Source organism: Pinus tabuliformis, chromosome 8 (genome assembly GCF_031772625.1).
Source record: "Pinus tabuliformis cultivar Carrire ecotype Pingquan chromosome 8, CPIR1, whole genome shotgun sequence".
NCBI lineage: Eukaryota > Viridiplantae > Streptophyta > Pinopsida > Pinales > Pinaceae > Pinus > Pinus tabuliformis.
This window is the reverse complement of record NC_142294.1, coordinates 57,511,099-57,537,559: the sequence shown is the minus strand read 5'-3', so window position 1 is coordinate 57,537,559 and position 26,461 is coordinate 57,511,099. Positions and strand designations below refer to the sequence as shown.

The 26,461-nt window shown below is 38.5% G+C and overlaps 1 protein-coding gene across 1 annotated transcript in view; it reads right to left on the bottom strand.

Annotated features, from left to right (window-relative positions):
- The window catches only part of LOC149234129 (kinesin-like protein KIN-14N), a 49,283-nt gene extending 25,019 nt beyond the window's left edge, over window positions 1-24,264 (bottom strand). Inside the window, 11 exon segments of the mRNA XM_089371753.1 lie at window positions 19,819-19,928; window positions 20,093-20,237; window positions 20,329-20,475; window positions 20,598-20,672; window positions 20,776-20,985; window positions 21,529-21,732; window positions 21,860-21,979; window positions 22,346-22,455; window positions 22,602-22,746; window positions 23,353-23,625; window positions 23,824-24,264. Coding sequence (XP_089227879.1) covers window positions 19,819-19,928; window positions 20,093-20,237; window positions 20,329-20,475; window positions 20,598-20,672; window positions 20,776-20,985; window positions 21,529-21,732; window positions 21,860-21,979; window positions 22,346-22,455; window positions 22,602-22,746; window positions 23,353-23,625; window positions 23,824-23,883 — 1,599 coding nt within the window. The 5' untranslated portion in view covers window positions 23,884-24,264.
- Between the last annotated feature and the right edge of the window lie 2,197 nt (window positions 24,265-26,461).

The following is a 26,461-nucleotide window of genomic DNA, read 5'->3' as shown; positions in this document are numbered from 1 at the left end:
CTTTCTCGGTGGTCAAGCCTGCTTACGCATCCTTGCCCCCTAAAAAAAAGACCTTACTATTCTTTAAGGTAGGTTCTTTAGTACAATCACTCAGGCTCCAACAGAAAATGGACAGCATGCAAAAGGAAAAAGAGGGAAAAGAGGAAAGCAGGCAGGACTATTTAAAAGAGAGAGAAATCTTTTGGGAAATTTACAGGGAAAACAAGAAAGAATAAGAAGAGGCCAGATTGAAGTCCAGGTGTTTATGGCTCAAGGCAGGTGACAAGAACACATCCTTTTTCCATAATTCTATGAAGATTAGAAGAGCCAGAAATCAGATAGAAAAAATCCAAGTGGAAAATCAAGAAATTAAAGGAGCGAAAGAAATAAAAAAAGCAGCCTACATGCATTTCAAAGATCTACTGTCAGCCACAGAAGAAACGGCTGAGTATGAAGAAATTTTGCAACACACAAAAAAGAAAATAAAAAGAGAACAAAACGCAGATTTGTGCAAAGATCCAATAGAGGAAGAGATAGTGGAGGCCATATGGAGTCTACATCCGGATAAAGCACGAGGGCCAGATGGTTTCACCATAGCGTTCTTTAGAAATCACTGGTATACAATCAGAAAGGACTTCATGAGAATGGTGAGAAACACTTTCAAAAAAAAAAAGATGGGAGGCAACACAAAATCCTCCTATCTGGCACTTGTCACAAAAGAGGCAAATCCCATCACTTTCAATAGATTCAGGCCCATCTCTCTATGTAATTCCTCTTATAAGATAATAACCAAATTAGTAGCAAACAGAATCAAAAAAGCGCTGCCCCAAATCATATCTGAAAATCAAGGAGGGTTTGTGCCAAACCGGCAAATCATTGACAATGTTATAATTGTCCAAGAAGTTGTCCATTATAGTGTCCAGAAGCAAGAGAAATGCATGATAATCAAACTAGACATGGCAAATGCCTTTGATAGGGTCAGCCACCCTTATCTCATGGCTGTCCCCCAGAAACTTGGCTTCTCAGAAGAAATTACAGGTGTGATTCAAGCATGCATCTCCACTCCATGGATAGCTCCTCTCATAAATGGAAGACCTAGTGATTTCTTCCAAAGCACTAGAGGTCTTAGGCAAGGTTGCCCTCTTTCCCCTTTTCTTTACATAATAATTGCAGAGACTTTAAGCAGAGCTCTAGAAGCCCAGAGGAAAGAAAGAGCTATAACAGGGCTAAGAATACTCTGCTGCTGGGAGGAGCATCAACAATAATAGCCAGAAGATTCAAAAAAACATTGGATAAATTCCTACAAGTCGCAGGTGGGCTATTAAACAACACTAAATGCGTGATTTATGGCTGGAATGTTCCGCCTAGAATTATGCAAAGGATATCCCAAATCATGGAAATCCCAGCACAAGAAAGATGGAGCCATTTTCTCTACCTGGGACTCCCAATCTCCAAAGAGAGCATGAAAGCAGAAATATGGACAAAACAGATAAAAAAAATGCAAGCTAAAATAAAGAATTGGGGAATGATGTGGTTAAATATCGCTGGAAGGGTGATCCTAATTAAAGCTCTCCTTGCAGCACTACCGATTTATCAATACGTTATAATCATGGCACCAGCAAGCGCCCATAGGTGGGAAGCAGGAAAACAAGAAGTTCACCCTGGTCAAGTGGGATCAGGTAGTGTTACCATATGAAAAAGGAGGGCTATCTATTCGACTGCCTGGACTAATGAACGCAGCTCTTGGTATGAAAATAGTGTGGAGACTCATAACAGGTAAAGGGAGCTGGTGGAAAAAAATCCTAATTAAAAAATACATGGATGGATCCAAGGAAAAGTTGTTGAAAGGAACCATCCCAACCAGATAAAGTTCTCAAGTATGGAAGCTAGTCAAAAAAGTAATTCAATTAATGAGAAGCCACATCTCAAAAATTCTAGGTAATGGGAAAACCATTTCGATATGGGAGGACAGGGTCATGGGGAAAGGTCAAATCCAAAATCTCCCGGAAGTTGAAGGCATTCAAGAATAGCTAAAAGGAAATCGATTCAACACTCTTCATTCAATCTCACTATGGAACCAGAAGGAATGGCAGGAGTGGAACCAGTAAGCCTAGAAGGACAATGGACAAAAATCAAGCAACATTTAAAAGGGGCAGCTCCTATCCACTATGATGAGGAAGACAGCTACCTATGGGATCCAAACAATCGGCAGTACACAGTTAAATCTGGATATAATATCCTCCAAGAGCAGATTGATCCCCAGGAATGGGACTCCTGGAAACTAGCTTGGAAATTAGAAAGCCTGCCAAAAATAAAAAATTTCATATGGACCTTGTTAAAAGGGAAGATTTTGACTGCAGAAAATTTTTAAAAAAGGGGCATCTAAGGGCCATCAAGATGCCCTTTATGCCGGCAAGCGGAAGAAAACATACAGCATCTATTCCAAGAGTGTGATTTATCAAAGGAATGCTGGAAGCAGCTAATACAGCCATTGGAAATTAACTTAAGCTTCGAAAAACCATTGCAGGAATTTCTCGGAACACTTGAGAAATCTTACCCTTATGTAACAAAGAAGAAAGCCATGATTATAAGAATATGGAAATGTATACAATGCTATGTTGGCAAATCTGGTTGGCTCGAAACAAGAGCATCTTCAAAAATCAAAGCCCAAGAATTGAGAAAACTCTATCCAAAACTTGGGGAATGACTTCCGAAATTCTCAACGCAAAAGGAACTGCACCAATAGATTATAGCATTCTCCAACAAGAGGAAAGGGATTGGCTCAGCTAGGCCATAATAGACAACAATGGGCAGAAAGGTCAAAGAAAAGAAAATACAAAAAAAAAAATGGAAATTAAGAATGACGAAAGAGGAGTTGGAAAGCTGGAAGAAAACTCAGAATAGACACTGTATGTATTTTGATGGAGCCTCAAAGAACAATCCAGGAAAAGCAAGAACTGGTGGAATAATTTATGATCCAAATGGGGAAAAACTAACTACTTACGAGTGGGGATTGGGACAAATGTCAAATAATCAAGCGGAAGCATATAGTTCACTGATGGGAATAAGGCTGATTCAAAAAAAAGGAATTCAAAATCCTATAATCATAGGAGACTCAGCCATCATAGTTGAGATAATGGCTGAAACAGGAACCCAAACAACAAGTTTATGAGCAGAATCATCCAAAGAATTAGAAGGAATTTAGCAGGATCCGGAAATGCAACCTTGAAACATGTCTTGAGGATGCATAATAAGCAAGCGGATCATCATGCAAATCAGGCTGTGGAGAAGGAAGAAGGAATTGTCAGAGAGAATCAGGAGGAATACTACCTCAGCATGCCATAACTCCCATCGAAAAATGACAAGAATGAAGTTTTGGTATACAACAAGGCAACATAGAAGGAGTAAAGAGAAACATCAAGGAATACAATGTACAGCGCAACAAGGAATCCACAGCCATCGAGAAATCCAAAAAAACTCGAACAGTCAAAGGAAAAATCATGACAGCGATGAACAGCACATGAAAGATGTCAATGATGGCAGCTCGGATCGCAAGTTTCATGGTAAAAGCAGAGGCACTAGGAAAAATCGAGGCAGAAAATCTAGGGAGGATGATTGCAATCAAGTAGAATCCTCCAATTGTAGGCTCAGCGAAGGCGGAATGGGCTATAAAATAAGTGGACATCGCCAATCAAGGAAGGATCGCACAGGCTCAAGTGTCAGCAAGTAGCAACAGAAGAAAAGCTACAGCAGAAAAAATAAGAATCAAGGAGATAAGTATAGCAGAAGGAAAGAGCAGTATAATGGAGCTTAACCACATTGATACACTGGAATATAGTTTCCAGAAGCACAACATGGCAGTCCATCAAGAAGAGATCATGGCTCTGAAATCAAAGTGCAAGCATTTAGAGGAAGCAGTGTACTATTATAAAAGCAAAGCCACCTGCAGACCAAAGGAACAACAAGAAGACGAAGGAACAGCAAGAAGATGAAGGAACAGCAGCAGCCGAAGGAACAGCGCTAGAAGGAACAGCAAGCAAAAGGAACAGCAGGCCGAAGGAACAGCAGCAAGGAACAGCAAGCAGAACGAACACCAGAAGAAGGAACAACAATCAGAAGGAATAGCAGCATAAGGAACAGCAGACGAAAGAACAACAGGCCAAAGGAACAGCAGGTCGATGGAACAACAGTAAGGAACAGCAAGCAAAACGAACAACAGCACAAGGAATAGCAAACTTAAGGAGCAGCAAAATGCAAAACACAAGGAAAAGGCCACAGAATTTGCTCTCCCAGTTTACAAACTATAAATTTCTGTGAAATATGCTATGTAAATTTGTTTTCTTAGTTGGTCAATATGTTAAACAGTACTCTAGAATAGCTAAAAAAACTTCTGAAGTTTTGATACCAAGCATAGGAGAAAGGTCTGCGTGCCTATCCTACTGCTCAGTCTATCATATCAGAACAGCGAAATGTAAAAGGAGCTTGCTCCAAAACCTTTTTTTGATAATATAACAACTATCCGAACTTGTTAAAAAAAATGTAAAAAATCATGATGTAAAGTGTCTTGAGGGTTAGAAAAATAATTTATCCCCTCATAGGTCCTAGGTCCTAGGTAAATTTAAATTTTCCAGAGGCAAAATTCGTGGGTCCTTTAAAAAATTAAATCTTAACAGGTGCAGGGACTAAGGTTAATTGATTATTTTGCTTAATTTTATGCCTTGGGTCCCTGGGGTTAAGTCAAAGTCAAATTTTTTAGAAAATTAATGCAAAATTTTAATTTTTGAATTTATTAAAATGCATTTAATTGAAAAATTCGAAATTTCCTCAATATTTAAAATTTCGACGAATGAGATTAAAAGAAATTTTGATCCTCATCAACAGTCGAGATCACTTTGACAAGGATCACTCGAACTAGCCGTTGGAAGATTTATCTTTAAATAGAAGGTCATTTGTCAGTTGAGATTCATTCGACCTTTGAGTCGTGTACTAAGCGAAAAGCTCTCTTGTAATCTTTTTATGAGCAACAAAGAAAGACTTTGGGGTTAATTTTTGCTGGTGTTACTCTTCATGGAAATGATGTAAGATGTATTATTTTCGTGCGTAATTTCGTTTTTGCCATTAATAATAGCTTCTGAAGAGCGATTTGAGTACAGGTATCTTGCTCAGTCGCTGGGGTTTGAATGATAATTTAAGTTTTGAATATAATAGCAGGTATCTCTATTAGATCTGAATTTTATTATTGTTTTCTCGCTCTATGTTGACCGTTGAATTGAGTTTTGCAGGAAAATCCTTGATTATTAGATCATCGGGCATTAGGGGAAGTTCTTGGCTAAACCAGCCAACTCCCAATCCGTGTTTTCTGAAGAGCCTAGTTTGAATTTGATCTCGAGCTTATCATAAGATATTTTTATGGGTGATGCATGAGGGTTTTGAGCTCCGTACCTCCTTTAAAAATTCAAAAACAAAACTTAATTTTTTGTGCTAAATCGTTAGATCTCGCTGTTGAGAGCCTCAGATCATCAGATCTGGGAGTGGAGTCGGACTCACACTCCCTAGATCTGATAAATCTTCCATTTATGTACATACATCTGTAATTATTTTTTAGTTTTCCAACTTTGGTTTTCAGGATTTTGGTGTTTTTTGGGTCATTGTGTATATCGTTTGGGTGTGTTTTTTGTTGTATTGCAGCTACAGATCTGACGCTGAAAGTTGTGCAGAGTACAGATCTAGGCCCTGGAGGGTAAGATCTGGATTTTTGGTTTTCATCAACATCATTTTGGCAAGGATTATGTCCGGTTTTTGCAGATCTAGAAATTTCGTGAGGGTTTCAAGGTCAAATCTGAAGCAGGTGGATTTAATATTTTAATTAAATCTAGAGAATTTTCATAAGGGTTTCATTGATAAATTTTAAGCATAAGTATAACATTGCAATCTGTGAATTTCTCTTCAGCTCTTGGGCTACAGTTTCTCTGCTGCCTGGGGTTTCCTGAGCAGAAGATTTTGAATTTATTTTTACTGTTGTTTCCTGTCTCTGCTGCTAAGTTTTTCTTCATCTCTGCTAAACCTGCAAAAGAAAACGAAATACTAGCCTAAACCCTCAACTTCTTTGTCCAGCTCCTTGCCTAGACCCTGCAACAGATCCACATTTCTCTGCTCAAGCACACAGATAAGCCTCATCTGGCTTCTCATAGCCGCCATTTTGTCTGTTGTCTAACAAGCAGCCCTCATTACCCTGCATACAGCAAGCGTTGCCCTCTCTTTCACTCTGCGGCATTCTCCTTCATCGCAGCTAAACCTTTGATCCACGCAGCTCTCTCTTTAGTCGTCAGCCTGCCATCGCAGTCCATCCATCCCTTGCTGCCTATCCTCCCTGTCTGCTGGCCTACGTTTTCCTTCCTCTTTGCCATCCATACGTTGCTCCGGAACCCTTTCGCTGCTAGCCCGCGAGTTCATCATCCCTCACCCCTCACGCTACGTCCTTAACCCTCATGCTGCTATAACCCTCGATGTCTGCTGTATCTTCTTGCCTTATCCACTGCCCACATGATTGCCTTTCTCCCTGCAGCATATTCTCTCCATTTGTCTACTATTTTATCCTCTGGTGTCATCACTACCCATTGTGAATGGACAGTAACATGAGATCGTGATCTCTGCTCTAAATTTTGATAGTAGTATTTATGAAAATGATCTCGTTGCGCTGATGATTGTTTGTGTCAGGGATAATTCCTTCATCACAGACTATAATACATTCAATGGAGGAAATAACCCTAAGGGTTTTGTTAATGATGTTGTGTCCTCTACTTCTTAATGACGTTAACATAACTCTGACAGTGCTCCTGTGACAAGATTGACAGCATAAAACATGACAAGGTGACAACATGAGATGTCATGGTAACAATGTGAAATTATATTTCTTTCTGCAAGACAAATTGTATTACATCCCAGTTGTGATCTCAGTTGAAAATATATCAAGAAAATCTCCAGCTTGTCATCTCAAGTACCTGAGGATTCTTCTTTTGAAGAACAAGAACTTGGCATCCCATTACAGGCCTGTGACCAAGTATACAAGCGGATGTAAGACTCCCCGTCATCAATGAGGATGAGCACCTCACTTAGTCTCTGATAGACCCTCAAAATCTAGTAGGTGTATTAATATCTGAATCTCTGGAGGTATACAAAGAATATTGTTCAAACCTTCTTTCACAGGCTTCACCAAGGAAAGGACAGATGACTACAGTAATCTTGTCCTTTCTCTATGATGTGATTGAAACTGAACAGTAATTAATGACAGTCCTCCATGTGTCAGCTCCTCTTCATGCAGAATTGGTTGAATGAATTAATATTTCTTCTTGCTCATTGGCTATTTCAAGAAGGTTGCCCCTATAATAAGGACTAATAACCGGATGCAAATGACTCATTGGGCAAGGTCTCTTTTCAAATGTTCAGAGGGAGCTATGATTCATAGGGAGTTGACTTTTGAAGTCAAGAAAGACTTAACTTTAATTCCCTACACTTAAAAGTTGTTGATATGCATTCATATATCTTATGGATCTCTGTTTATATCTGTGGATAGAGTGTAGATAACGTTTATGTTACTAACAGATGTTTGCACAAAAATATATGGATATTGCAAATGTCTATGACAGTGACCAAAGATGTGAAAGAGAGTTTGAAAATTCTGTGCAAGTCTAAAGCAATAGTTAGACTGCTTACATTGTTGAGAACATTAGTTCTGCAGTCATTTCTAGATGACACTTTCTGAGCCTACGTCAGTAGGATTTATTCTTCACCAATGATGAAGCTATCAATATTGATTGGATTCATGAAGTGGCTAAAATTTTGACATTGCTTAAGCCTTCTTGATAGAATATAGCTTGACAATTGTTTGTTGAAAGGTATGACAATATGCTAGGGTATGATGCACAGAGTTTAAATTACACACTATCATTGAGCAGAGTGTGATTGATGATAAACTGGGTCGACAGAGAGTGACAGATGAGGAATTGATTACAGCGAGACTAAAGTCTTTCCTTTGGAACTCCATTCAGACTGAATGAGTAAAGCAACCAACATGGCCATTTAAGTAAACTCTGTTGTTGTATATTACAAAGTAAGATCCAAAAAATCCTGGACTTTTCTTATACCACTTTATATGTTATATTGGCATGTTTTATCTACAAAGAGGATGGATCTTATGTTGAGCAGGTTGCCAGATGGTTACTATGCACTTTGGAAAGACAAGCTTAGGCTTATGATTTCCCTGAGTAAGAGGGAGTAAGTTTAGTTAAATATTCTCTTTATCAGGATATGCAAGAAGCAGAAAGACTGCTAAAGTATTGACCTCTATTGTAAATCAATATGTTTGTTGTATATACATCTATATACTATTGAATGGAGCAATGAGGGTCTCTTCGATCTAGTCTTGATTTTCAGAATACAACTACTGAATGGAGCAATGAGGGTCTCTTCGATCTAGTCTTGAGTTTCAGAATACAGCTTGGCACTATTCGCTACATGAAGGGATCCTTGGTTAAGATTGAATATTGAGCTCTGGGAGCTCCTGGAGGCTTGGGGTACTTAGTGAGCCATGAGCAACCATAGGATGAGTGGTTCACCTTCCCCTATTGGTGCGTTGTGTACAAGGTGAGTGGTTCACCTTCCCCTATTGGTGCGTTGTGTACAAGGTGAGTGGTTCACCTTCCCCTTTGATACCCCTTGGTAGTTGACATGTGTGTAGGCCCTAGGGTGAGTGGTTCACCTTCCCCTATGGTTGCAGACACATGTATGTAGGGTGAGTGGTTCACCTTCCCCTACTATTGATGACATATTCATAGGATGAGTGGTTCACCTTCTCCTGTTGATACCCCAGTGAGAGATGCATATAGGCATCTGTTGACATGTCAGTGGGATGTGGTTCATCCTTTCCCCACATGTAGGATGCTCATTCCCTATGATTGATGGTTGACATGTCAGTGGGATGTGGTTCATCCTTTCCCCACGATTGATTGTTGTGACTTGTGATTGTAAGATGTGGTTCGTCCTTTCCCTACTTGTAATTGTGACTTGTGATTATAGGATGTGGTTCGTCCTTTCCCTACGTGTGATTGTGATGTGCGATTGTAGGATGTGGTTCATCCTTTCCCTACGTGTGATTGTGATGTGTGATTGTAGGATGTGGTTCGTCCTTTCCCTACGTATGGTTGTGAGCAAGATGTGATACATTCTTTCCCTGCTATTGATTCAGTACCATCCTACCCATGTAGTCCAAGATGCATGGGAAGTACCTCTCATCTGGCCAATGAGTTGGGAAAAGTGGTTAGGGACCATAGCACTACCAATGGACACACTGAGTACTGTCGTACTCCCTATGACTAGGATGCTTGGTGTTCTTCAACTTGATCTGGGATCAAGTCTGATTAAGGTTTTACCTCTGGATTGACTTTTTTCAGTGGAGAGTGGTAAGGTCTTGTGTCTCACTCTCGATCAATTCTTCTTCATTATTACTTCAGAGTTCAGCAAAGCAGATGAGAATCGAGATGCAGAGATGGTTCATGATGGCATGATGATTAGTGACAATGGCTGATGGTTTGATAGGTGGAATTCTCCCTAGTTGAGAGGAAGTGTTAAAATTGGCAACTAGGGCCAAATTCCACTTTGTTCTGCTCCTTTGAGGAAGATTATTGTGCCATTGAATTCCTCTTTTCGAGAGGTCCAAATCCAACCTTAAGATCACCAAATTTGGATAAGGAAAAATATTTATTTACTTAAAAGAAATTCTACATGTTATGACCTTATTAAGGCGAGAAAAATGAAAATTTGAACTTCAGAATTGCCTCCAAAATGTTAAGGTCGGCTTCATCTCCATAAGGACAAATTGTTATATATATAGGTGTCCTCCATTCTCATTAGACACATCAACTTGCCCAAAACATGTGTCTGAGGCAGCCGAGGTCTTGAAGGAGGTTGAAGGTCTGTTTAGTTGTGGGTCCTCTTCTGTCACAGGGTCGAGAGTCTCATGAGAGGCAGCTGCAGCACAAGGAGGACATGAGCATGATAGCGAAGGAGTATTTAAGATCTGTTTATGGGTTTTGGTTGGTCCAATATTCAGCAAAGGCAAGCTGAGGCCTAGCCAGTCTGATTGGAGATCTATTGGAGTAGTATTCTTCCTTTTTGATAAACCGCAAGTATTGAGGAAATTGCAAATGGAATACAAATTTATTCTGGGACGTCAATTCTATCTTTCATAAACATCAAGCTAGAGGCAGTGATGGTTGTAATCATGGAGAATGAGGCTAGCCGATGTATTGTTGAAGGAAATTGAATGAACAGAAGTGTATACTCGAGCCCTAACCAGGTTCCGGATCTGCCTCCATCGCATCATCACATTAACAAGGTTTGTCTACCAAGTATAGAACTATTGTTAAAATTGGAAACTATGGCCAAACTCTATGTGGGTCACCTCATTTATGGCAGCTGATATTTTTCCTAAATTCCTCTTGTCAAGAGGTGTAGGATTGATCTAAAGATCATCCAATTCCGACAAGTATTTATGGAGATATGAATTTATTTCTATTTACTTGACAAATTGTCAAGGTCGGCTAGCAGTTAAATGTGTGGCACACATGCCAAGTGAATCATATAAATACAAGAGAGGTTGATTCATTTTCTCATCATCTCATCTAACTCATTCTTCTCTCTCTCTCCTTAGCTTTGGGTTATACAAGGAGCAGCTCACACGTGAGAAGGAGGAGGACGCATTAGGGCAAGGAGGACGCAGAAGTTGCTGAAGGTCTCTTTGACCTGCGTTGACCAAGTGTTGACTCATCAAGGGTGCGGTTTTGGTGTGGCTGCCTCTCCTAGGCAGGCTGCAAATTTTGGCACAAAAATCGAGGCAATCCGTCCACAGGTTTGACCAGCATTGACTGCCCTAGTTTTGGGCAGCAGTTTGACTGTGTTTTTGGGGTTGTTCAAGGGTTGTTTCTTCAGGTTGTTCGAGGGCTAGTTGACCGGGAATTGACCGAGAATATTGGAGGTCAATTTCAACTCGTTTGACCAAGTTCGACTTTGCTGATCTAGGGTTTGCTACTACTGATATAAAATTACAGAATTCTGATTTTGTACTATTTCTCTCTGTTGAACTATTGAAGATAAAAGAAGATTTGATCAAAGGGTTTCCCCGCATTGGGGTTTGTCCTTGGCTAGCCGCCACATCTTGTGTCTCTTGTCTTGGCTTGTTTTCTGTTGATCATTTAACATTCTATCTGCACTTTACTTAATGTATTTGTGATTTCTAATCTATGGCTAATAAGAAGCAAAGAAGTAAACTGCTCTAAGCGTAGAACATATCATAATTTAACATGGTATCAGAGCTGAGGTGGAGTCAAAGCCCAAACAAGAGCAATCACCGAAGAGAAGGTTGGCAAGGCTATCCTAAAAACTTCATGGGGTCCAACACTCTTCCCCACCGAAGACAAGCTCCGTGAGAAGTCTGACTATCATGGATGGAAGATGTCTCTCGATCTGAATTTAGAAGATTAGGAAGTGTTGGACCATGTCAGAGGCAATGTTGTTGTGCCTCCATCAAATGCATCCGTTGCTATCATCCGGAAGAAGTCAAAGCAAGGAAGATCATCCGGGACTCTATCGACAACCTCCAAGGAAATCTACGATAGACTAGTAAGTTTATTTAAAGTTAATGATGCAAACCAAGTTCTGTTCCTTAGAAATAAGCTGAAGGAAATTAAGAAGTGAAAACATATTTCTTAAGGATCACCGAGATCAAGAATGATCTCCTATCTATTGGGGAAGTAGTTCCTGACAGGGAAATGACTATCACAACTCTTGGAGGACTGCCACCTGAATGGTATATATTCAGGACTACTCTTCTCAACAATAATGTCATCCTAGGATTTGAGGAATTGAAGGCTAGATGTATTCAAGAAGAGACAAGGATGGAAGAGCAAGAAATGCCCACACTTAAAGGCCATCCCTCTGCCTTTTCTTCTCATGCTAAAAGAAGAAACAATTCTGGGGCTAAATCCAAAGGAAACGCTGGACCAAAGGGTGGAAGAAAAGGTCGATGTTACAATTGCAACAAAATGGGCCACTATGCGAGGGAGTGCCCTGATAAAAGGGACTCACACCATGACAATGACCAAAATCACTCTAAAGGCAATCAAAGGAATGGCAGGTCCAATGGCAGAGGTAAAAGAAATGTCGGAAATCAAGGCAGAGGACAACCCTTCAAGAAGGCAAGAAACTCTAGGTATGAATCTAATGTTGTTAACAATAAGCAAGATGAATATTGTCTACCAGCTGCCCTCTCTACTACTGCTCCTCCGGACTCGTTGGGAAATTGGCTTATTGATAGCCATGTCTTAAGGCACTTCACTGGTTACAAAGAAGCTCTCTCCAATCTGATAAGAAGGAGACCAACCTGGAAATTGTTCTTGGGGAATGTCACTCTTCAACTGAATCAAGGTAATACAATTCATTTGCAAGAAGTCCTATATGTACCTGATCTCAAAAAGAACCTGATGTCTGTTTCAGCAATGGAGGACACAGGCTACAAGGTAACCTTCATTGATGGCAAGGTACGTGTATGGAAAAAGAATTTTAAGGAAGCTTTCACTCTTGGGTTTCGAGTTGATGCATTATATCAGGTCGGAGGAAGTTCGATGGGTGTCATGTCTTGTGACACATCACTTCAGTCCGAACTATGGCATCGAAGGTTTGCTCACCTTCATTTATAAAGCTCTGCCCAATGCAAGACACATGGTGACAGGGATGCCCGAGTTCCAAGTAGAGTAAGGTGTATGTCCTGGATGTGCCGAAGGGAAGCTCAAAAGGGGACCATTCCCCTCAAGCCAAAGTAGAACCTCCGATATATTGCAGTTGGTTCACTCAGACATATCTGGTATGATACCTGTGAACTCTTTGGGAGGATATTTATATTACCTCACTTTTACAGATGATTATTCTCGTAAGACCTAGATATACTTCTTGAAAAAGAAGGATGAATTGTTCACTTGGTTTCGTCACTTCACTTGGTTTCGTCACTTCAAAGCCTTGATCGAGAATCAAACAAAAAAGAAGATCAAGATCTTAAGGACTGATAATGGGACTGAGTATGAATCCAATGAGTTCCATGAATTTTGCAAAGAGGCTGGCATTAAGAGGGGGACTACAACACCATATACTCCTGAGCAGAATGGTGTGGCAGAAAGGAAGAATCGTACGATAGTGGAAGTTGTCCATGCTATGCTTCACGATCAAAGACTTCCGAAATTTCTATGGGCCGAAACTATGAATACCGTTGTATATGTGCAAAACCGATGCCCTCATCAAGCATTGGGTTCCAAGACTCCCGAAGAGATGTTCACTGGTAAGAAACCTGATGTACCTCATTTTAGAATTTTTGGAAATCCGGTATATTTTCACGTGCCAAAGGAGAAGAGGAATAAATTGGGTGCATCTTGAAAGAAAGGAACCTTTGTGGGCTATAGCGAAAACACTAAGGGCTATAGAATCTATGTGGCTAGTCAAAGGGAAATCGAGATTAGCCATGATGTCACCTTTGACGAAGATATGGCTCTTAGCAAAGTTGACAATCTTCCTACTCAAAGGGGATCTAAAGAAGCTGACACCAGGGAACCAAAGGAAAAGGAAGATGAGACAATGCCCGATGTGGAAGAACCTATGGATCCTATTGATCCCCCTCCACAAGAGCCTTCCTCTTCTAGGAAGAGGCCTTCATGGCTTAGGGGGACACTTGATGATGCTGAAGGGCACGTTGCACCCAGGGGAACCTTCCAGGAAAGTAAGAAGCCGACCAAGTATCAGGGATACTTGACCATCATGAGCACGATCATCCAAAATGAGCCTTCGTCATTCGCAGAAGCTGTCAAGCATCAAGAATGGAAGGATGCTATCACTGAGGAATATGAGTCCATCATGAAAAACGATGTCTGGGATGTGGTCCCCAAACCCCAAGACAAAGCAGTGGTCACTTCGAAATGGCTTTACAAGATAAAGCATACAGTTGTTGGAAGTGCGGAAAAGTATAAGGCTCGTTTTGTCGCTCGTGGCTTCTCTCAGAAGGAAGGTATAGACTATGACGAGATATTTGCACCTGTTGCCCGATATACCACCATCGACTCGATCATAGCCCTTGCTGCTTCGCAAGGATGGAACCTACATCAGATGGATGTCAAGACCGCGTTCTTGCATGGTTCGATCACAAAGGAGGTCTATGTGGAGCAACCCGAAGGATTCGAGATTCTCATGTGTGCAGGTTGAAGAAGGCCCTCTATGGGCTGAAGCAAGCACCCCGAGCAGACCCTCTCATTCACAAATGTAAGAGGGAATTGGCTTCTGAATTTGAGATGAAGGACCTAGGGCTGATGCACTATTTCCTAGGACTAGAAGTCTGGCAGAAGAAAAGGGAGATTTTCCTATCTCAAGGAAAATATGTGGTGAAGATATTGGAGAGATTCAGTATGGTGGACTGCAAGCCCATGACTACCCCGATGGAGCTTGACTTCAAGAAGTTAAGCGGTAATGCTACCGGACCTGTTTTACAAAATGCTACCGAGTATCGTCAACTCATCGAAGCATTGATGTTCTTGGTGAACTCTCGTCCGGATATATGTTTTGCAGTCAACACGTTGAGTCAACATATGGTTGAGCCTCACCACTCACATTGGATTGGTGCCAAGAATTTGTTGAGATATTGCCGGAGATGTGAGACTACATGGATATACTAATGTTGATTGGGCAGGCAGTGTGGTGGACCAAAAGAGCACTTCTTGGTGTTGTTTCTCTTTGGGATCTGCCTCGATATCCTGGATGAGCAGGAAGCAAAAGTCGGTGGCTTTGAGCACTGCCGAGGCAGAGTACATTGCTGCTAGTATGGCCTCTTGTGAGGCAGTCTGGTTGCGAAAGCTCTTAAGTGAGTTGTTTGGATTTATACATTGGATATCACCGTGACCCTGTGTGACAACCAAAGCAGGATTCGTTTATCAGAGAATCCTGTATTTCATGATCGCTCCAAGCATATCAATACCACTATATTCGGGATATGGTGCAGCAAGGAGCAGTAAGGCTCCAACATATCGATACAGATGAACAGGTCACCAACATTTTGACGAAGCCCCTGGGAAAGGTCAAATTCTTGACTTTCCGAGAATGACTTAGTGTCATTCAGAGACCCTCTTATGAGGTTCGAGTATGATGTATTGAGCTCTGGGAACTCTAGGGGGGCACGGGGTACTTCTTGGAGCGACATGCGACCACAGGGCAACTCACCATCCCCTGGTGGTGCACTGCGTACAGGGTGAAAGGTTCAACCTTCCCCTGTGACACCCCGTGGCGACTATAGGACAAGATGATTAGTTCTCCTGTGGGCCAGGACGATTAGTTCTCCGTGGCGACTGTAGGACAGGATGATTAGTTCTCTTGTGGACCAGGATGATTAGTTCTTCTATGGCGACTATTGGACAGGATGATTCGTTCTCCTGTGGACAGGATGATATTAGTTCTGCTGTCTAGGCATCCTACCCATGCAGTCTGGGACTCATGGGAAGTACCTCTCATCTAATCAATGAGCAGGGAAATGGGGTTAGGGACCATAGTAGTACTATTGATGGACGCATCATTGTATCTACCGTATTCCCTATGCTAGGATGACCTCCATTGATCTGGGATCAGTGAGAGTGGTATGACACACTCTGAGACTGACTTCAGGTCAGTGGAGGATGGTATGATACATCCTCGATCATTTCTTCTTCTTCATAGTTCAAGCAGAGCAGAGTAGAGCAGAGCAAGGCAGTGCATTTGATGGCTAGGATAGTAGCAACGGTCAGACGGATTGCAGATGGAGTTCTCCCTAGTTGAGAGGGAGTGTTAAAATTGGCGACTATGGCCAAACTCCATCTGGATCACCTCATTTATGGCAGCTGATATTTTTCCTAGATTCCTCTTGTCGAGAGGTGTAGGATTGATCTAAAGATCATTCAACTCCGACAAGTATTTATGGAGATATGAATTTATTTGTCAAGGTCGGCGAGCAGTTAAATGAGTGGCACACATGCCCAGTGAATCATATAAATACAAGAGAGGTTGATTCATTTCCTCATCATCTCATCTCACTCATTCTTCTCTCTCTTTCCTTAGCTTTGGGTTATACAAGGAGCAGATCACACGTGAGAAGGAGGACGCATTAGGGCAAGGAGGACGTTGAAGTCACTGAAGGTCTCTTTGACTTGCGTTGACCAAGCGCGTTGACTCATCAAGGGTGCGGTTTTGGTGTGGCTGCCTCTCCTAGGTAGGCCGCAGATTTTGGCACAAAAATCAAGGCAATTCGTCCACAGGTTTGACCAGCGTTCACTGCCCTAGTTTTGGGCAGCATGTTGACTTCAGTCAACAGCAGTTTCACTGTGTTTTTGGGGCTATTCAGGGGTTGTTTCTTCAGGATGTTCGAGGGCTAGTTGACTGGAAATTGACCAAGCATATTGGAGGTCAATTTCAACTCGTTTGACCAAGTTTGACTTTGCTGATCTAGGGTTTGTTGTTGCTAATATAAAATTACAGAATTCTGATTTTGTACTATTTCTCTCTGCTGAACTATTGAAGATAAAGAAGAGTTGATCAAAGGGTTTCCCCGCATTGGGGTTTGTCCCTGGCTAGCCGCCACATCTTGTGTCTCTTGTCTTGGCTTGTTTTCTTGTTGATCGTTTAATGTTCTATCTACACTTTACTTAATGTATACGTGATTGCTAATCTGTGGCTAATAAGAAGAAAATAAGTAAACTTCTCTAAGCATACAATGTATCATAAATTAACAACTATTTTGGGCCGCTCTATCCAGCTAGAATTGAGCTCCTTTTAAAGACATCCTTGCAGCTGCTTTGTCTTCTGTTGATCTCTTATTAAGGCAAGATTTGACTGTTAAGGTAGAATGGAAGATTTGTGTGGGTTGCTTCTTGGTTATTAATTATACTTTCCCTCTCTCTTTCTCTGTTGAACATTTGAAGATAATAATAAGAAGATTTGATCAAGGGTTTTTCCCTGGCTTGAGCCAATCTCGGTGTTCTCTTGTCTTGGCTTGTCTTTTGCATATGTTATTTATGTTCTTTCTTCAATTACTGAGATAATAGTTTATGAGAAATGGAATTAATCTAGGGCTCTTATGAATTATTGAAGTAATTGTCCTATGCAAAGAACATCTTAACCGAAAATTTAACAGCAGTGGACTCATCCTTTTCCTTCATGATCACCATGAGAGCCTCACAAACCAAAGTCAACATTAAAGCCCTTCAGTGTGAGTTGCTAATGGCTCTAGAGATAAGCAATTAGTACTTTTCAAGTTTGAAATCCCCATTTCCTTCGAGCATAAAGGCAAGCTTATGGCCTCCTTTCTTTCTTGGGAGCTCAACCTTCTTGGTATCAACCACAACACATTTGTCCCTCTCTCGAATTTGCCTATGGTTTGTGCAAAACAAGCCAAGAAAAAGATAACACAAGGTACACAATGTACCAACATAACCATAGTTGAAGCAAGGGAACGCAGGATTTGCTCAAGCTTATAGAGAAGAAGTAAACCAAAGAACCCTAACCATAAATAAGTCACGATGTTGCATGAGGACCCACTCCCAACTGTAAAACCAACATTGCTAGTAATCCAATGTTTTGGCGACTTTGGTACACCTTGGAAATGTCCTGAAATGAGGGAGAACTCCATGAAGGACTCAAGAATGCCATATCCATACCCACCCCCCCCATTCCTCAGCAAATTTTAGGACTTTTTAGGAATTTTTAGGAAACTCCTAGCTTTGCATGCTCTAAATCGTCAATTGTTATGTTAAAATATGAAGAAGAAAAAAACACTTCTTAGTTTGAATAATGATTTGGCACATATTTTAGTTCCAACAATGTTTTTATTCAAAGTGTACTTGCTACAACAAATCTTGTGCAATGTGGCTAAAGGCTAGGATATACTACAAAGCATCATAAAATTTCTAGTAAAAGAGCAAAGCCAACTGGATGGAATGAGCAAATTTGCCTTCCATGTACTAAAGGTCGATGTGATGTTAATGAAGCAACTATGTCCATGATAACTTTGGACTTTAGAAACTACTAAGATTTGACAAGTTGCAAAATAATACTAAAATCAAGTTAAGAGTCTTGTAAAGGGACTAGAATTATCTGTTATTACAAATACACTACAACATTCTTCCACTGAAAAGACTATAAGTAAAATATGATCATATAAAATGGTGTGAGAACAAAGAAGCCCATGCCAAGACAAATTAATGAAAATAGGACATCTTTTGTAGTCAAAGTGATAGAAAGAACTGAAAATAGCATCTAGTCATAACACTACAAATATCCTTGGCAAGGTTGATGATTATGATGAAAGACTTCTTGCAACATTCAGGGTTACAATGATTAGATCGTCTGAAAATGACAGCAGCATTAGAACTAACGGATCTCGTCTTACAAAAAATCAGCAACCACTAATAAGAAAATATGGAAAATGTTGTTATGCTTAGGATAGGGATTATGATAGAATTCGATAAAGGCAAGTGTGATAAGACAAAAGAACTAAAGAAATAGTAAAAGATGATATTTATGGAGTGAATTGATTCTATTTCATAATTCATGTTTTTTCTAAATTCTAAATATTATTTGATATTTATATTTTTTCCATCACCAACCCATCATCCCCTGAAAATTGAGGGTCTACTCTAGCTATTCCAGACACCCGTTTCTCCCTCCCCTAGTTCCCCATTCCAAAAACTTGTTCAGCATAGGTAAATCATTAATAAGCCATATATAATCTAGACATACAAGAAATGCCATTTTAAATATGTACTTCATATATAGCATTTTAGGAAAGCTTTGGCTCGCTTTTAGAATGAAAACAAGGGACAACACCACAAAAGTTGTAGAAATTGTTGGATTTCTTCAATAAAGACTTTTTTAGAAATCAAATTTCCACAACTAGAAATTTTTATCACTGTCATAGTCCTTTATCTTTGTTTTAGTGTTGCTTCTTATGAAACATTGACCAGAGTAATTTGGTCATTGTTGTCCTCTCAAGTTCACACGATAAGTTCCGAACACATTTGATATGGATGAGGCATGACCAAAGCATGGAGTGGCCATTGAGATTCTATTGAAAATCATATAGTTTGCAGCCATGAATTTTCTCATGGTTCACATGATGACATTTTTTGTGGTTAAACCGAATATCTATTTAGCAATGGAGTAAGATGGAAATAGGAAGCAAAAGTATCATTAGTTCCAATTCAATTAACAAGATATATGTAGTTTAAACTTTAGTCGTACAAGTGAAATGTCATTTAAATATCTAGTTCACGGATAGAACATTTTGGAAAGGCTTTGTTTTAGTTGAGAATGAAAACAAGGGATGATATAGCAAAAATTGCATTAATTCTCAAACTGTATCATCACATAACCTCCTTTAGAAGTGGTATTTCCCTTGACTCAAAACTTTATATCCTAATGGTGGTCCTTTATTTATGTTAATCTAGCAAGGCACAATGTCTTGATACAACCAAATTATTGGTTGTAAATGACATTGCTTCTTATGGAAGATTAATCAAAATATTCTACTCACAATTGTTCTCCCACGTTCTTAGATTAAGTTATCATGGCATTTTGGTGTTGAGAGGACATTATCAAAACTAGGAAAAGGCTCAAAGAGTGTTTTCAAATTCTATTACTAGTTTTCATTTAGGAAATGCAATCAAAGAAATTAAGACTTCATCATAGTAAATTGAAGAGATGGAAAAGGAAAGAGAAACATGGATTTGCCTTGTATCCATCTAAAGCACTTTGAACGAGTTGTGATATCTCTACAAAGACCTCCTCCTGTTCAGCTTCTGGTCCAAATACTTTATCAAAGCTAAATGAATGTTTTTGTCCTGCCAAATAGAGAAAACATATCATAATAATAGGATACTTAATTTTAATACTTGTACTAAAAGAACCATGACATCAAGGAAGAAAACTTCAAGTAAAAATTCAATGAAGGAGTTTCTATCAGTTATTGAGATACTAATGCTTGATATATTAGTCTGGAGTTTACCTGGACCCTGTATTAGGTCAATGCAACGGCCAACAAGCTCAGTCGATGTAGGATATTGCAGAATCGGTGACTCTACACTTGTGCAATCATCTTCTGGCAATATTGGTCTTACTCTACAAAAGACCCTAATATTTCCTTTTAGTTCCTGAAATGTATAGGTCAAACACATTAGTTTGATATAAAAGAAACATAAAGATAACTGTAAATGAGGTCAAAAATATATGCTTGCAAATTACCAAGATAGTGTTGTGCAACTTTCTTCTTAGAAGCTCTCCTTCAAAATTTTCAAGTGCAGCTTCTTCAAGGCGTTTTCACAAATCTTCAATTGTTTGCTTTTGTTCGCCATCTATGGCTTTGTATTGTAAGGCAGAGGATTCTGCTATCTACATGCATAAGTATATTGTGACTAGAATGCACCCATTTCATCATAATAAAATGAAATTCTTTATTCAAAAGATGAAGTATTTTGAACGATATTTTGTAAATGTCTTGAACATTGGCTTACCTCTAGCTTTTGATTTGCAATTTCAAACTTTATGCATAAGTTTCTTATATGTTCATTCTGGGAAGAAAAACTTTCCTACAGAATAAAACCATTATTGTTTAGATATGTCATTTGTTGATGATTAAAAAGACCAACTTTTACAGTCATAAATGTCACCAGTTCACCCTCATAAGCTTACCTCTAAAGCCGTTGTTTTGGTAGCAAGTTGTTCAAGCTCTGCAGCAGACTTGCCAGTGCATTCCCTGTATTTTGCAACCTTGGATGTCAAATTCTGCACTTGTGCAGCCTGTTGATCTCTATCATCTGTAGCTCGTTGAAGATCAGCACGAAGACGGTCAATCTCTTCCATAAGTGCTTTTTTTTGCTTTAGAGTTTCCTGTTGGATGGCCTGGATTACCAAAGAACATCATTTGCTAACACTTCTTGAAACTTGACATTCGAGATACCTTTTCAAACTGCTTAATGAGTTAAAATAAATGACAATTTGGCAATAAATTATTAAATCAATAGAGAGCAACCTAGGCTATCTCATGATTACTTCTGACATGACATAAAGTCAGCTAACATTAACACCTACTTAATCTACCTGACAGGACACTGTCGAAGGCTCAAGCTACCATGAAGAAGAAAGTGGAGACAAATATGCTCTTGATTTATCCAAGTAAAAGAAGCGCTTACTCACATACAACAGAGAATAATTATCTTTGAAACCTATTCTTTAATACATCATGCTGAAAACCAGGGGAGGCACCTTTCAAGCAATCAAGCAAAACCTCTAAGCAGGTCCTTGCTTATTCTAACCTTCTGTTAACAATATTTTCAAATGAACAAATAAGTAATGTGTGCTCAATATATGGATTCGTGTGAGCATTAAGTTTATAGGATACGAAGAATGCTGAATATAAATATTATAGAAGTACAAAGAACTCACTCTAGCATTAACCAGCTGTTCCTGAATAGCTGCTGAATGACCTCTCAAACTACTTAAAGTTTCCATTATAGTCGTTTTTTCTTTCTGAATACGAGAAATAGTCTCTGCATTAGATGCAGCATCACTTTGAAGCTTGCTATTGTACTGCTGTAAACTGCCATTGTACTGTTGCAATCGCTTATTGATATCCTGAAGAGATGCCACCTGTTTCCGTATACATGTTACTCATTACATTGTAAATATGTATATTCTGTAAATGCTACAGAAAAAAGGGAGCTTTAGTGCCATTGACGCAGCATGAAGCAGTTGAGTCAAATACAAATGACTATACCTGTTCATTTGCACTTGATGCCTCCCTCCGGGCTTTATCAAGCTCTTCAGACAGGTGACTACTCATTTTTTCAGCTGCTTGCCGTGCTTCTATCTCTTTTTGCTGAGATCCAATTAGAACCTGTAACAAGAGAATTATCAGGTTGTAAGCTAACCATTTCAGATCAACAATGGTTTGACAAATTCAGGTGACCCATTAAATATACAGAACCCCATTTTCAATATCTAAAATGTTATCAGTGAATATACAGAAAACCCTTTTCAAGAAAAAGTACTTATTAGTAAATATGCATAAACCCATCTCTGACTACATTACGATTAAGAAATACAAAGGTGAAGCTGGTGACTTCTTGACCCGTTCACCAGGACTCCAACCTCCCAGAGGATATGTTCTCCATACACAAATTGGACCACCTGTTATTCTTCCAATCTAACATGTAGAAGCATCACTTTCACGAAAGAGAGAAATAAAAGGAAGATTAATGACCTCTTTTTCAGCTTCGGCTTTCGACAGTCTGTCTTGTGCAGAACATAATGCATTCTTGAGGTCAAGAATAGTCATCTGTAACTCTTGCTCCCGGATTTTGAAAGCTTCCTCTAATATTACAGATAACCCATTATAGACCATGATCAATACAGTATAAATCAATAAGAATATAGTAGTAATACCCAATAGATAAATCTTCAGACAATAATTTCATCAAGAATTACTGATGCTAATTAACCTGTCAATAACTCAATACCTGTCTGCTTGTGTTCATTGGTTTGACTCAACATCTGATTTTGTAATTGCTCCTTCTCTAGATTACAGGATTCTTCTAGTTCCCGAAGCCAGCGAATGCAGGCTCGGAGTTTCTTGATATATTCTGTCATTTGCTCACTCTTGGCCTGTTTATCATCAAATACATCTGCGATTAAGCACTCCAGTAATTATCAACTAAGACAGTAACATCGAAAACAAGGTCTCGTATGCACCTCGAGTTCATGAAGCTCGAGGTTATTATCAGCTAACGCATTGACATCTAAAACCGGGTCTTGCCCTGTTTATAATCAAACTCATCTGCGATTAAGCACTCCAGTTATTATCAACTAACACGGTGACTTCTAAAACCGGGTTTTGTATGGACCTCGAGTTCCTGAAGTTCAAGGTCGCGTATCTTGAATACCAATATTCAAAACACTGGTAATTTGTGTGAATTTCGACATGCTTCCCAACTTCGAAGTATCAAACAAGGGTTTTATATGGGTTTGTGTCATCTTCAAGGCACCCAACGCACTATTCAGTTTAATGTGTCGTTACACACACAAAGTGTTGATGCATCTCCCTATCCCTACCCGAGTTTTAGAGCAGTTCGTTGCAATGATAGCCTATGAACATCTAGCTGTATCTTGTTCTGAACTCCTTGTAAAGCTCTGTGCTCTACCCTTAACATTTAGCTATTTGAAATGCAGAAATGGACCAAAAAAATAACTAGAGCTCTAAGAAAAGCATACCTTGTAATCAAATTTAGTTTTTCCCTTAATCTTCATATTGAGCAGGGCTTCAACACCATCTTTAGTAAAAACTTCTGAAACATCTGTTTGCGCATTGGGGTTCCCACTGTCAGCAAGATCCGACAGTTCTTGACCGGCAATCACTTCAGAGAAGGCTTGGCGAGCCCTTATCTTTGGGGAAGCAGCCATTACCTTAGTCCCAAATATATCACGCCCAATCCTCTGTTTCTTATCATAGGGACTAGCAATCACCTCCCCTTGATTTTCCTTATGCTGCATTTTTCAAAAACAGAAAATCATCATTAAGCATACAAAAACCCATTTTCATGATAAAAATCGTTATCAGTAAATATAGAGCAACCCTTCTCAAAAGAACATATTTATCGGTTAATTTACATAAATCCACTTCAGAACTAGATTAAGATTGAGAAATACAGATATGAGAATCGATATCTATGTATTTTTACTTATACTGTAAGGACTCTTATGTCCACTGGCAGGGGATTTGGGTTGCTTTGCAAATGCCTTCATTTTCGATCTGTAAATCTTTGTTATCTTTTCAACAAAACTCGATCCCCCAACCTTGCAATGCTATCAATGCCTGTGCATTAAACACCAGTGTTCTTAGAGCTCTTTGTGACCACAAGCCGAACCCTTATCTAGTGTCGTTCGCTAAATAAGAACCCAGTGAAGCCAGCAGTACTAAATCTTGCATCTGGTATAAAGATTTAGAGTGGACAGCGCTGGATGTAGAAAAAGCCAGACAAGATGACCGTTGAATGTTGAATCTGGCTTTGGTGAAGGGGTTAGTGGAAATTTGAAATCAGAAATTCAAATGCACGTGACCTTTGCAACTTTGGGAGGTGATAATGCCCATGGTTTCTGTTGGCCATAGATGTAGTCACATTGTTGCATCCATACATAATAACATCGGAAGTCATCGAGATTTCAAATATTGGGAATCTTATTTATAATAAAATTAATTTTTAATATCAAAAAGTCTCAAAGGCTTTGCAAAGTGTTTTTTAGTGGGGGATTGACAAAAGGTTTACTTTCAAGTAGGACATTTGTGTTGAGAGGAGATTTTTTTAAAGCTCGAATCCATTATTAATGTGTGTTGGAAAATAATAAGGTAAATAATAAAATTCAAATGTATTGTGTAGCAAAGCAAAGTTGTAATTATTTTGGTGTTTTTTTTTAATAATATTTGAACATTATAGAAAGTTAAAGTTGTAATTATTTTAAAAATTTTAGGTAATTTAATTTGGTAAAGTTATAAAAGGTGTTGCTTTAGCATGCATAAAAGTTAAATTATTATGGAATTTTAAATATAAAAAGTTTGTTTAATTAAATTATTATGGAATTTTAAATATAAAAAATTTGTTTAATTAATATTGTTATATAAATTAAATGGTTGATAAGTATTAATAGGCATCAATCTATGATAGTAATCAAAATACTCATCTTAAAATTATAATTTTATTTTAAATTATTATTATTTTAAAATTAAAGTTTTTATGATTTGAATTGTGTTGAGCTTTTTATTCCATTACGTTGAAATTTTGTGAAGATATTTCAAATTAAAAAATAAAAAATAAAACAAAACAAAACAAAAAAAATCATGTAACAAGTTTCTTAATCATGGAGTTTCACTCCTACTTTATCATTAAAAAATTTAATAGGTTGTATTACATTATCATGGTTTATCAATACCAAACGTCCAAAAAATTATAAGTCGTTATTTTATATATTTTTATTTTTCTTTAATTTTATAATATATTTTTAATTAAATTGAAAAGCAAAAGGGCATAACTACCTTTAAGATAAATCTCAAACCTCAATCCTGATTACTACTAAAAATGTTCTTTGGATATCTCATAGAGGTTAAATCCCTACCATCCATCTATTAACTATTGATAATTAAATTAAAATTTCGGAAGTTTTATTTCGAGATAGATCCCTATCATCCATCTATTAACCATTGATAATTAAATTAAATTTCTAGAAGCCTTATTTCGAAATAAATCCATAGCATCCATCTATTGACCATTGATAATTAAATTAAATTTATGGAATACTTATTTCAAAATAGACAAGCATATTGACTTAATTATTATCAAAGTTGTAGCTGGAAATAATATCATTTTGCTAAAAGGTTCACATATTCTAACACATTCTACGCCCTAGGGCAATATGTAATGTGTGTTACAAAATAATAAAATAATAATTATAATATAAATAAAGTTTAAAAACTTTGGTTCCAGAGGGTCTTGGGTAGACGGTGATTGGGTGAGTTGTTAAGGGACTCCTAGATGTTAAGTCACCAGTTTAATTCCCCACTCTATTCGGGTGATATTCTTGGACATGACCATGATGTAGCCTCACCATTGCAGAACTTACAAATAAAAGTTTAAAAACTTTGGAAAAATAAATAAAGTTAAAATTTGAAAATTATAATATATTATTGTAGTTGCACAATAACTCAAAATCTAAGAAGTATAAAAAAAAGATCAAATCCCTACAATTTACAAGGCTCATGTCTTTGTATACCCTTGTAAACAATTTAAACTTTAAGGAAGTTAATCCCTTTCACACTTCATAGACCTAGGGTTGAGATGTATTTGCACTAGTGAGGTTACAATAGTTGTGAAGATATCTTAACTTAAATGATGTCTCTTAGAGTTCTCTCTAGACAATCATAATAGATATTCACAATAACCTAGGTGTTCTCCTCAATTGGCATTCAGAATCCATAACAACTATAAACCTTAGGAAAAGTGAACTAGTAGCGATAAATAGATAAATTTGCTAGGTTACTTCTTAAATAAGACATCTTTGTCAACTTGGTTGCTAAAACAAAAACCCAAATCCTTTCTATAATAATTTCTAGAATAAGAGATTGCCATTATTCTACATTTATAACCTCTTCTACCTCAATCTACAAACAGTATTCCCTTTGTGAAATGGCATAATTAATATAGCACACAACAAAAGGCCTTACCATGAACCTTATTGCAACCTTTATCTCATTTGTACAAGCATAGTAAGGGTGTTCAACTTGTCAACAAATTATCTTGATTCTCTTGGCATGTTATGTGTGAATATAGAG